Below are 13425 nucleotides of genomic sequence, written 5' to 3' on the forward strand. Positions count from 1 at the left end.
CGAGATTTTCCGTATTTATTGCTGGCTGCTCGGCCGCTGCTCTGCTGCTGCTCTGCTGCTCCTCTGCTGCTCTCCTGCCGCCGTTTGGTACACATTTTGTTGCTTGCCGTATTTGTTGTTGTTTTCGTTGTTGTTTTCTTTTATTTCATTTGAAAGTTTACTTTCGCATTTTGAACGCCTCATCGGTTTACGTATTTGCTCTATGTACAAGTACCATTTCCATTCCCCCCTCCTGGGGTAGCTGTGAACCGGGAGCTCTGGCTCTGTCTCTGTGTTTGTTGAACAAACACAAATAAAATACATGCATAATTATTTTTGAAAATATAGTGTAATGAAAACAGTGATTATGATGTGTTGGTTGATTATTATTACGATTATGGGCTTGGTTGCCTCGCCTCGCCTCGCTTCGATTTTTGGTTTTATTTGCTTTCACTTCGCTGCTCTCGCAGTTCATTGTTTGCCCTGTGGCACTGCATTGCGCTCTTGCTTTACTTTTGATTTATTCAGAGCTTTGTGCACAATAATTTAACGGATTAATAGCAAATAAATGCAATCAGCAACAATTTGCAGTTGTGGCCAGACATTGGGCGCATTTCTGGCTGGCTTTCAATTCGAGAATTTACACACGAATATTTGTACATGTTTTTATGCACATCAAACTTGTGACTAATGCTCGGGTATTTGACTATTAATATGCACATTTTGTAGTGTTATTTATAGAGAAATCTGTGCATATTTAAGTACACGATTTTGTAAAAATATTGAATTGAAGTTGATGTGGGTTTAATTTTAATTAAACTATTGGAAATCCTCTTCCGTGGTTGCAGTTGGCTTAGGCAATATTTTAGCTAAATGTACATGAAGACATCTGAAATTAGATTTAATTTCTGATACCACATTCATATTAATGTATTCAGTTTTATCCCTGAAAATTATGAATGCTCTTTACAAAAATATAGGAAACATTATTTCTGATGATTAAAAGCAAATGATGCCGATTCTTCAGTGTTATATGAACACTCCAGCTACTAGCATAATTGTTATTTCATTCAACCCAAAAGGCTCTGTCAAGATGTTGAAGTTAGATCCCTCGATAGATCGTTTACTCAGGTGTTTTCCATACAACTTACAATATTTGTCTAGTGTCTAATTGGGAATCCTTACTCTAAATTCGGATATCCGTAAACATTATTTCGCCTTCTAGCGTGACAGTCTCCGACTTTTGCCAACTCCTCGATTATCATACCAAAATAAAAACTCAACACATTTGAGGATCAACTTTTCTCCTTTTTATGACATCGTCTGATGGTTCTGCATGTAGTTTTTACACTTTTCTGCCAGCTCTGTGGTACATAACGCTTTGTTCCTTGCTTTATTGTGCGGCGGCCATTAGCCATTATGCTAATCAATAGGCCGTTCCTTGCATACATTAAGGCGCCATAAAAGTGGCAATTGTAGTCATAACCCCCCAAAAACTCCAACAAAATCAGTAAGAACAACAACAGCAACAACAGCAACATGAAACGCAGGCCAGAAACAACGACAACTGTGCGCAATTAGCGGATTTGGGCAACCAAAAACAAAGCCAAAGCTAGGGCCTTGTGTGCCGCCTGGCAATGGGTGGTGCTGCTGCTGCTGCTGCTGCTGTTGTTGTTGTCATGACCGTCGTTACTTGTTATTGCAGGCAATTAAAAACGTACGCCCAACACCCTCCCGCACACACACAAACGCCCAAAGAGAGAGCCACCCTCCGCGGCTTGCATAAACTTTTGTTTGATAATGTTAAAGTGCCGCGCAAACAAATCAAAAAGCATATTGAAATTGGGTTAATGTACGAAGGCTGCTTTCTGCTGGTTTCGGGCTGCTAAGGACACTGTGCCGGCTGTTTGCTTTACGGGTTATAATCCGAAAATTAAGCGCGAGCTGAGCATTAAAATTTTGCGACCCATTCGCTGCCAGTGGCTGCCACTGGCCGGGAGCGGATGTGAGCGGAGGGTGTTGGCCCCTTCAACGACGCGACGCCGACTGTTGTTTCAAGATAAAAACTTCATGTGCGTTGGAAAAACACAGTGGAAAAAGAGCAGTGGGAGTGGGGAATGGTGGGTGGATGGATGAACATTTCGGCAGGCACACAGGACACAGGAGCCACTCTTATCGTGGCGGCAAAAAGAGTGTGGCAGTGGCATATGTTACGCACATTGAAAACGTATGTTGAGTTTTCCATTTTTGCGCCTGCTGCGGCAGCTTCCCACCTGATAGGAGTCGTCAGGGTCCGGCATGTACCTGATCCTGGCCTCGCTCTCTCCTCGTGGCTTTCTCACACTTCCCGGACATGTGTCGACTGTTTTTCGCCGCGTTTTTTCCCGCTTGGTTATCAATCGACCGATTGGAAATTCCCCGCTGGAGAGACACGCTAGCGTGAGAACTGACCAGTGGCTTGGGTTTTTAACATATTACTCGTACCTGTGCCGAAATGCTGGTGGGAATGTGACTGCCAGGATGTGCGCCGCATGCCGAGAAGCGCCGTGGCCGCAACTCCCACATTAGCATCGGCCCAGCGGAAGATGGCCAAAGGTCCAATGTCCCTCTAATTGCTTTATGGACTCTGCCATAGTTTTTGCACTTCTCATTGCTCTGGGTAGCGTGGGAACGACCAAACAGCTTACCTGTGCCCGTAGGCACAACTCCTACGGCATCGCCTCATCCTCCCTCCTGCCCTAGCTCTGCTTTTGTCTCTCTTCTTCCCTCTGCAGTTCAAGTTCAGAGTGAATATTTGTGTTTTGACTTTATTTTTAAACTTGTTCCTCATTTGTTTTTAGTTTGCCTCGCTCTGCACCAGATTAAGGTCAAGTTGGCCAGCAAGGGGGCATATTTCTCTCAGTTCGGATCGCTTCATTTGGGCTGCCAGTCGAAGCATGAGTTGAGTTTTTATACGCTTTCCGGGGAAAAAACGAAAGAGAAACGTTCGCCGGAGATTTTATATATTCTGAGTTACAAAATGAGACCTTGAATATGACACAAAAATGATTTTATATTCTAGATTTTGCTATTTATTTTTAAGGAATATTTGGGATTTTGTAAGGGGAACTTCTCTGGTCAAGTACTTTTGACTTTGTTCTGTTTGACTTCTCAAAGTGAGCGCCTACAACAAGTTGGTAATATTTTAGATATATTGAAAAATTATTAAATTGCAAGAAGACCGGGAAATGATTCAACTGTTATCCTTCATAAGTGATAATTCAATCGAAAGAATCTACCTACTAACTCAATTTATAATTACTTAAAATGGCCCATAAGATATTAAGTAAGTATTGACTTTCGGCTGGTGATTAAGTGCAATTTGTTTGAAGTTCAGCTTTGATATCTATTGGATGTTTTGATTTAATATTCGGTTAATTGCCATTCAAAACGATGGACATATCCCAATTATCATCGTTAACTCAATCAATTTTAAAACATAGAAATATGAACCAAATTTTCTTGATTTTGCGTTTCCTGCTGGGACACGTATTTGATGTGTTTTGAATATCAGGAAAGGTGTACATCAATTTGAGTTATACTTTATACTTTACAGAGAACATTCACTAAAATGTATTCATTAGTCTAAGCAAACACTTACAATTGTTCCTTCAAAATAAGTGGCTGTACATATGAACAGAATGTTGGAAATTGATTATATGATGTGAATCCCTTCCAATTCTCTGCTTTGAACATTTTTCCTAGAGCATTTTATGGTCCATAGCTAAAGAATTCTTAAAAAACAACTCGCTACGTACACACATTGAACACGATAATGAGCAGCACTTTTTTCTGCGTGGTTTCCGCTTCCCTAATTGACTTCTGACTTCCGCTTCGTTATGATTGAGACATGAGTATCAAATGGTGCGACATTTATCATTGGAGCTGGCTTATTTATACGTTGCTGAATCTATATTTTATGTATACGAAATGCTGGCGAATATCCTGAATCATTTGTGACCCACTTAGGGATCATAAACTATCTTATTAGCTGGACTAGCGCGCAGATGCTGCTCAACCCTGTAACTGACTCCTGACTCCATTTATAACAATCGCGAATGCCTTTTTCGCTCCTTCCATAGAGGAGACAAGAGCAGAGAGAGAGAGAGAGAGAGAGGTTTATCGCCTTGCCGGCTGCGGCGGTGATGGCGGGCGGGCGGGTACTTCAGACGCGCATGTTGTCCCATTTGCGTTGCGGATTAGCGGCGAATGCTCTTTGGGATTATGATCATTGAGCAAATCTGTTGCTCCTGCAACTGTGTGTCCCGTGTGCACAACGGATGTCTGCACAATTCCCTTAACGTATATTTGACTCTTGACAAATGTTTCATTGCTGCTCCGTAGGAATCACTGTGTCTCAGCGACTACGTGACCCGTGTCAATAAACTTGTAATTACGTGCAAATTCTTCTGCTGGCTTTAAGGTTTTGCATCTAGGTAAAGTTCTTAAACAATTCCGAAAGAAATAAACTGTCTGAAAGTGTAAGAAATAAAGCAGCAGGAGCTGCCAAAAACTGCGCCAAAATCACGTTCGAAACTATCAATGGAAAGACAACGAACGAACGACCACATGACGAGGCTGGCTGTGGGTCAGCCTGAGCAGGCAGAAAATATATATAAATGGAGTATATATCTAGTGCCTGTCTCGCTCTCTCCTTGTTGTGTGTGTGTGCAGGGGCCATCATTTGTCTATTATGTATATAAAGTATGTATATAAAAGTCAGACTCCTGTGGTTGGCAAAAGTCAACCTGTTGCATGCCGAAGTCAGGCCGAAAGGGATGGCATGAACGACTGCTTCCGGTTGCCATTTGGGTCGTGGGCAGAGGATCAGCAGGATCAGTGCAACATTTGTAACATTGCAAAAAGTCAATTGGCCTGACAGGTAGAATCAGCACCGGCCAATGGCAGGCAGTGACAGGTAGCGAGCTGCTCCTGAGCGTTGTTAAAACTGCTCGTCCTGGCCGAGAGCAGCTCAGTTGCCAACAGGTGATCGCAGGGCAGACACCAGCAAGTGCTGCAGATCCATTTTGAGACAATTTTTGAACTAAATAACAAAATGACAAACCAACGCAAAGTGCGCAGAGATTCCTACGAGAGTAGATTGCACGGTGGGTTTTCGGTTTGGGCGTGGAGTTTCCTTTCCTGTCTTTATGTGTCGCAGATTTATCAACAATTTTTGTGTGTTTGCTTCTCTTTTTGTCGTTGCAGATATAGCCAAAACGTGTGCCATGAAGGAGAAAAGCAAAAATGCTGCACGCACGCGACGTGAAAAGGAAAACACGGAATTCTGCGAATTGGCCAAATTATTGCCACTACCAGCGGCGATTACATCACAGCTGGACAAGGCCTCCGTCATCCGGCTGACCACATCCTATTTGAAAATGCGCCAAGTGTTTCCCGATGGTAAGCTCAACCCGCTAACTCCCCTCTGCACAGCTCGTTCCTCGGTGCTTAATTGCCGCTCAATTTGGCCTGGCTCTTGGTGTTTCATCTGCCTCCTCGTGCGAATTACGCCCGTTGGCTATGCCAAATGATGCGGAATGTTTGACAGCCACGCGACCACGCCACGCTCATTATGTGGAAGTTACACAGCTCCACGTAGCCGCACAGCGGGACATGTTCCTTTTGTTGTTCCGCAACGGACTCGTGGGCCAAAGAAATTTCAAGTTTAAACGGCGATGTTTGTTTAAAGCATATGTTTGTGAGAGGACAGCGAGGACAGCCAGGACAGCTAGGGAAAAACCACTCAACAATGGGCAGACAATAAACAGTCGAGCGTCGGTTGGGTGGGGGCTGGGTGGTGTGGGGTTTGTCTTTTGCTAAAACACAATGGCGGCTGTTGTTTCACTCAAAAAGCAACGAGCAACGAGAGCCGAGACTGGAAGCTCTCTCTCTCTCTCTCTCTCTCTCTCGCTCGGCAACCCTCTCTCTGGGAGGAGTGTGCGCTGCTGAGATTTTGTGCTGACGAAGAGGGTTGCGCGCGGCAAAACACGGCTGTGGGGAGGGGGGAGACTGCTGCCTGAGACTGCGAGTGGTGCGGGTGGGGGGAGAGACTGCTGCCTGAGACTGTGACTGCGAGTGGTGTGGGTGGGGGAGAGGCGTTTTTGCTGGTGTCGTTCCCATTGTTGCGTGGCCGTTTTGTGCTTTTCTTTTCTGGCTTTATTGAAATAATTATTTTAATAATAGGCAACAAACAACGACAAGCGACGAACAAGGCAAGAAGGAAGCATCAAGTACATAGCTGACAATACATGGGAGGAGAGGAGGATGAGTGGGAGGAGGAAGAGGAGGAGGAAGAGGATGTGGTTGAGGATGTGACTGTGAGGCCATGGGGGTGGGCTGTGAATGGGCCACCTACCGCGCTTGATGACTTTAATTGGGGAATAATATTTAGACGTCAGCAGCGTGACAGCAAGTAGGCCGCCGGTGGGAACTTTTCGAATTAGAATGCAATTAATTGTTTGTGCTGAAAACTCAACTCACATGCAACTTTATTCCTCTCGCAGGACTCGGCGAAGCTTGGGGCTCCTCGCCGGCCATGCAGCGCGGTGCCACCATCAAGGAACTGGGCTCACATCTGCTGCAGACGCTGGATGGCTTCATCTTTGTGGTGGCGCCGGATGGCAAAATTATGTACATCTCGGAGACGGCCTCCGTGCACTTGGGTCTCAGTCAGGTGAGTGTCGGGTAACACTGCTTTGATTTGCTGTGATTTATGCGCATAAATTGTCCGGGCTGATGGCTGCCCTTTTGTATCCCGTTGGCCACTTGGATTTGCAAGTCAATTGGGGCCACGACAAGGCGTTGGCGCATCAAAAGGCGCACCGGCAGCCCGGCAATTCATTTGCATTTGCCATCCACTAATTGGCACTCGTCTCAGCCTGGATTTCACTCTCTAACTTTTGCGTTTTCCTCTACTCGGGCTAGGTGGAGCTGACGGGTAACTCCATATTCGAGTACATACACAGCTACGATCAGGACGAGATGAATGCCATACTGTCGCTCCATCCGCACATGCATCAGCATCCAGTGAGTAGACAAAAGAGAAACAAACAGCAAAGCAATTCCCTGGCACATTTCACTCAAATGTTCGCCTCTCTTTTCTCACCTACTCTTCCTCCCCCTCGCTGTGCGATCACTCAAATGTTGTACTCACGCCTCAGGCCGCCTTTCTCAATACCCTACAGCTCGCACAGACGCACACGCCCATCGGAAGTCCCAATGGTGTACAGCACCAGACTGTCTACGGCCACGATCGCGGCTCGCACACCATTGAGATCGAGAAGACCTTCTTCCTGCGCATGAAGTGTGTTCTGGCCAAGCGGAATGCGGGCCTCACCACCTCCGGCTTTAAGGTGGGTTCTGATACATTCCTACTCCATTTTCAGTGGCTTTAATTGTGTTTTCTTTGTAGGTGATACATTGCTCTGGCTATCTGAAGGCTCGCATCTATCCCGACTGTGGGGACGGACAGGGCAGCCTGATACAGAACCTCGGCCTGGTGGCCGTTGGTCACTCGCTGCCTTCCTCTGCCATTACAGAAATCAAGCTGCACCAGAACATGTTCATGTTCCGGGCGAAGCTGGACATGAAACTGATCTTCTTCGATGCGCGGTAAGTTGATGGGTCGAAAGCTGAGGTAAACAGACACACACACGCACATGCTGCAGTGCGTTTGTATGCAAAAACTGTAGACACGAAGCCAAAAACTTTTCTCGCTTCATTCGTTTCAGTGCGTTTGAATGCACAAACAACAGACACGAAGTCACAAAACGTTTCTTGCTTCTCTGCCGCTGCGCTGCGGCGTCCGAGATCCAATTGTGAATAGGCAATCGTGCAAACTGCACACGAAGTTGCATCTCTGCCGCTGCGACTGTTCTCTGTGCATAGGCCGAAGCCACACGAAGCTTTTTACGCTATGCATGCGCCGACTGCGCTGCCCGAGATCTTTGCCTATGCACAGAGCAAGCGGCGTGGCCGTCAACTGTTTTAAAGTCTGTTTCGGGTGGACATTACTCCACACTCCGTGGAATACATCTCAGAATGTGTATCCCTATTTCCAGTCCAGTACATTCGACACTAGACAAATATTTGAACGGGCCACAGCATTCGGTGACAAAAAAGTTACCCGCAACCGCCCCCGAAAAAAAAGATAATGCTCACAAAGTACCAGAAAAATCAGCAAAAAGGGAAGAAAGGGGAAGCATAAAAAAAAAGAAAAGGAAACGGGGCGACATGACAAAAAGAAAAACAAATCATTTCCCTCTTGAGCTTGATTTTGCCTTTGTTCGCGTGGTCTGCTGAGGGGGAAGTGCGAGAGGGGGCCAAAAAACCAGCCCACTTTGTCTGACATTATTGTCACTCAATTACCCTCATGATGTTGCCCTGACGCGCCAGCGTATTGGCGACTGTGCCACTCTGGCTCCCCCCCTTCCCAGCTGTCGTGTTGTAGAGCAACCCCAAAGTGGGAAAGAAAAAGCCGCCCCTTTGGGCTCCTTTGGCCCTTTGTCCCGCTTGCTTTTTCTGCATAATTGAATTGGACAAAAGTAAACCAGGAATATGAAGCACCAAACCAACGCAGGGGAGGAGGGGAACAGGGGAACCCACCAATGTCCGTTCGCTTCCCTGTTTAAACAAGCAAATCTGTGACGTGGTGTCTCGCCTCGCTTGAAAAGCTCGTGCCGTGCATAACCTCAACTGACGTTGGTTGTTTATTTGCTTACAGCGTATCGCAGCTAACCGGATACGAGCCGCAGGACCTCATTGAGAAGACGCTGTACCAGTACATTCATGCCGCGGACATCATGGCCATGCGCTGCTCCCATCAAATCCGTAAGAAAACAAAGCCTCAACCTCTAAGCTCTAACGCTAACGGTGTCCGTTCTCTCCCGCTCCCCCGCTCCCCGTTTAGTGCTGTACAAAGGACAAGTAACCACCAAATATTATCGCTTCCTGACCAAGGGCGGCGGCTGGGTGTGGGTGCAATCCTACGCCACGCTGGTGCACAATTCGCGCTCCTCGCGCGAGGTCTTCATTGTGAGCGTCAACTATGTGCTGAGCGAACGAGAGGTCAAAGACTTGGTGCTGAACGAGATTCAGACGGGCGTGGTGAAGCGGGAGCCCATCTCGCCGGCTGCCCAGGCGGCAGCAGCAGCGGCGGCAGCAGCCCAAGCAGTCGCCTCCGTGCCCGTGCCCGTCTCAGTGGCCGTGCCCGTGCCCGTACCTGTGGTGGTGCCTCAGTGTGCGAGTGCAGTGGCTGCGACGCCGGGCACGCCCGTCAGCCTCGTGCTGAGTGCCAGTCCCAAGTTGGATCCGTACTTTGAGCCGGAACTACCGCTCTCTGTGCAGCCGCAGCCGCCCAATGCAGTGACGCCCGTGACGCCCAACAATAATCCCAGCAGCAACAACAACAACAACGGGGTGTGGCACCACCATCAGATGCAGCAGCAGCAGCAACAGCAGGGCAGCAGCATGGACCACGACAGCCTCAGCTACACACAACTGTACCCGCCGCTGAACGATCTCGTGGTGAGCTCCAGCAGCAGCGTGGGCGGGGGAACAGCATCCAGCGCAGGCGGCGGATCAAGTGCCTCTGCGTCGTCCTCGGGCGTGTACTCCACGGAGATGCAGTACCCAGACACCACGACGGGCAGCCTGTACTACAACAACAACAATCACTACTACTACGACTACGATGCCACGGTGGACGTGGCCACCTCCATGATGCGCCCGTTCTCGGCCAACTCGAACAGCTGTTCGAGCAGCTCGGAGAGCGACCGTCAGCTGTCCACGGGCAATGCGTCAATCGTGAATGGGACTTCGCCCTCCCAAACCACCTACAGCGATCTGAGCCACAACTTTGAGCTGAGCTACTTCTCAGACAACAGTTCCCAGCAGCATCAGCAGCAACAGCAACATCTGATGGATCATCAGCACCTGCAGCATCAGCGACTGCAGACGCAACAGCAACAGCAGCAGCAGCAGCAACACCAACAATACCAACAGTCACCGTACGCCATGCCACACCACCAACAACAGCAGCAGCAACAGCAGCAACAACAGCAGCAGCAGCAGCAGCGCGTGGTCAGCGACTTTGCAGAGAGCTTTAAGAGCGTGAATGCAGCTGCGGCGGCAGCGGCGGTTGTGGCCACGCCCCATTACACCAGTGTGATTGTGGAGCCGCAGCACTATATACCCAACGATTTTGTGCATTAGCAGCGACTACATGTTGCTGCTGCTGTTGTTGTTTCTAAAACAAAGCGCTGTCCGTGGCCAGGTGCAAGTTATCGATTTATCGTTTATGCAACGCTGATTTATCAGTTTCGATTTGTAATATGTGGCAGAGCCACCTCCAAATTGCGAATGCAAAATCTTTTTGCAACCCCTCCCGCTGTCCCGCTCTCCCTCTATCTCTTCTCTTCTCTTATTTATTGCACACTTTTCTCCTTTTCGTGGGGGAAAGAGATGGATTGAAATGTGAAAGATGAAAATGGAAAAATTCTTGTTAACAAATGCAAAAGCAAATACAAATTCTATATTAAACTTTAGTCGTAAGGCCTAGCTCTAAGATGTTCATACAAACTAACTTAAATGAATTGCACATACTTATAAATAAATACATTAAATACGTATAAACAAACACAGGCATGCATACGGCTCTCTCTATAAGCACCAAACACACACAAACACCCGCGAGATCTGTTCTAAATAATGGATAGAGTATGGAGCAAAGTGTAAATAAAGCTGGGTACGGGGTCCGCTCACTGTGCAGCTATCGAATATGATCTTCATAAGTACAACACACACACACACACACATACGTAATTGTAATTGTAAAAAACATTTAACTATTATCGCGAATTTTTCTAATTTGAATAAACAAATTATTATGTGGGTGAACAATAAAACGATAAGTATTCAATTGTTGAGATCGTTTTAATCCAGAGCGGACTGCTTCTACATATATCAAATAATGGAAGATTTAATGCGATTCCTTACTCAACGACTACCGACCAACTTAACGACCTTCAAATCTTCTTGTCAAATGTCAAAGTTCAGGAATCAAGGAATCTGTTTTTATTAAAATTTCAATTGTTGCCATTGCCGATTAGAGGCGCCATCTTGCGGATGGTAGCTCTGCTGTTCAAAACTACTTTTCAGTGCTGCCGGATCATGCAAATTGTTATAGCTCTTCGGTAGATGCCGCTTAATACTGAATTATGTTAATGGAAATTGCTATTAATAAAAAAGCGTAAAGTTATAGTTGAGATTAAGTTGATTTAATTTTTTTTCGATTGTGTAATGATAATAGAAATATTGAGTTGTTTAGTATTTTAGCGAAGTATTTCGAGGCAAGACGCCACCTAGCGTATTTGAGCAATTGATTGGAATTGTGTGGCGTCGCTTCGGCCGGGGTATGCTCGCCGCGCCGGGTTCACAGAAATTTAGTAGTTTCTGGATGTGGTAGCTGAAAGAGAGGTTTCCTTCAGATCAATAAGAAGGCGAGGATTAGGCGGTAAAAGAAGTATGGCGTTTATTGTTTCTTAAAGTTATAGAGTATTAAATGTGCGACCCTTTGGTGGGCCGGGTGGTTGTCTTCCTTCGGTTGGAGGCAGCTGCTCTGTGGGGCGGCGTTAGAGCCCGCTTGGCGCCCAGATGGCGATGTGGAGGTGTTAGACACGCTCCCAAGATAACGATTTGGGGTACGGGCGTTGAACACGCTCGTAGGAGAAGATTTGTGCGGAGGTTATACACACTCTGAGGAGAAGATTGTTGCAGAGGTTATACACACTCTGAGGAGAAGATTTGTTGCAGAGGTTATACACACTCTGAGGAGAAGATTGTTGCAGAGGTTATACACACTCTGAGGAGAAGATTTGTTGCAGAGGTTATACACACTCCGAGGAGAAGATTTGTTGCAGAGGTTATACACACTCTGAGGAGAAGATTGTTGCAGAGGTTATACACACTCTGAGGAGACGAGTAACAGAGATGGAGCCCACTCTGGAGACGGTTCCGAGCTGGGAGTCCACTTCTGGTGGGGATTCCGAGGTAGAAGTACACTCGGGGAGGGGAATTCAGAGGTGGAGCACGCTCTGGTGGGGATTCCGAGGTAGAAGTACACTCGGGGAGGGGGATTCAGAGGTGGAGCACGCTCTGGTGGGGATTCCGAGGTAGAAGTACACTCGGGGAGGAGGATTCAGAGGTGGAGCACACTCTGAGGGCGGTGATTTATTACAGGCCTACCTTTGTCGTCGGCTCTGCGTACAAGAAATTGGGAAGTTAATCCCAGGCTGTCTGTGGTAGACTACCAGGCTGTTCGAGATGAACTGCCAGGCTAGCCCAGACGGACTGCCCCGATTCGATCCGGCGATCCTCCTTATATTGCCGGCGATCAGCTGTTGGAATTCGGGATTATGGGTTCGCACTAACGCGTTCTGGGCCCGGCTGTTTAGTGTGGCCGTTCGTCCGCGGTTGGATTGGCGCGCGCGCCTCTTTTGTTTGAATTTGAATGTGTAATTATATGTGAGCTATATTTAAATATAGCTTGTGACGCCTGCGCTTTGTGTTGCGGCGCTGGGCGTCAATTGTTCCACGAAAAAACGACAGGGGGAGCTGTTTGCTGAATGTGAAAAATATATCGAAAATATTCGATTAAAACTGGGCACTTTCGAACATTTGAGTGCTGCAAAGTTTCCGCTTTTCAGTCTTCAGTTTGAATGGGTTTGGCGCCAAGCTGTTCTGTTTTGATTTACTCAAATCGATTCATGGCAGCATTCAGAGCTAGTGAAAACGAATCTTAGCCTCGTAGCCGCTCTCAGCTGCCGCTCCGCCCATTATTCATTTGACTTGCTTATTGGCAGAATCTGTGCTCTGATGAGCAGCACAAACACGTAAGCAGAAACCCTTTGGGCCATGTTGTTGGCCAGGAATAGTGTCGGAGTGGCATGCCCCGACTTCTGTGTGCGTGTGTGTGTGTGTGTGTGAGTGAAGTGCCATTGATTTATTGCCTGCCATTTGTGTGTCGGCCAAGTAGGCTTTTGCCGAGATGTTCCATCTGCAGATAAACTCATTGCCCCACCCGACCCTTAGGCCGGGCTAATTGTCGTTTTTCAATTGCCACAAATGCTGTTTGGCCAAGAGGTATTTGCACTTTGTGCTGCAGTGGGGACGCTTGGTCCTTTGGCTAATTTATTTCTTGAAGCATTCGGAAAAGTTTTACGCCTCGCCTGCACATGGACCGCAAATTATTTAATTGCCATCGGGGGCCATGCCCCCTCCCACAGCCCCACACAACCGAAAAAAGCCCGATGCCAGTGTGGGTGTTGGAGTCGATGCCTTTTCCTTTTTGCCATGCTGCTCAAGGACCACCTCCCTGCCCTGCGCTGCACTCCCCTCTCCTCTCCC

General features: G+C 47.3%; 1 protein-coding gene across 4 annotated transcripts in view; it reads left to right on the plus strand.

Annotated features, from left to right (window-relative positions):
* LOC117899544 (protein single-minded) overlaps positions 1-10918 on the plus strand; it is a 21053-nt gene extending 10135 nt beyond the window's left edge. For 2 of the 4 annotated variants that reach the window (XM_034809625.1, XM_034809624.1), the window contains exons 2-8: positions 5227-5421; positions 6525-6694; positions 6946-7047; positions 7182-7373; positions 7433-7632; positions 8744-8850; positions 8930-10918. In XM_034809625.1, the coding sequence (XP_034665516.1) occupies positions 5247-5421; positions 6525-6694; positions 6946-7047; positions 7182-7373; positions 7433-7632; positions 8744-8850; positions 8930-10233 (2250 nt within the window). In that variant the 5' untranslated portion in view covers positions 5227-5246 and the 3' untranslated portion in view covers positions 10234-10918. Of the gene's footprint in view, positions 1-4899; positions 5127-5226; positions 5422-6524; positions 6695-6945; positions 7048-7181; positions 7374-7432; positions 7633-8743; positions 8851-8929 lie in introns of those variants that run through there. The other 2 variants (XM_034809622.1, XM_034809623.1) reach the window with 2 other exon arrangements.
* Positions 10919-13425: the final 2507 nt, after the last annotated feature.

The sequence above is a fragment of the Drosophila subobscura genome, chromosome O (genome assembly GCF_008121235.1).
Source record: "Drosophila subobscura isolate 14011-0131.10 chromosome O, UCBerk_Dsub_1.0, whole genome shotgun sequence".
Taxonomy (NCBI): Eukaryota; Metazoa; Arthropoda; class Insecta; order Diptera; family Drosophilidae; genus Drosophila; species Drosophila subobscura.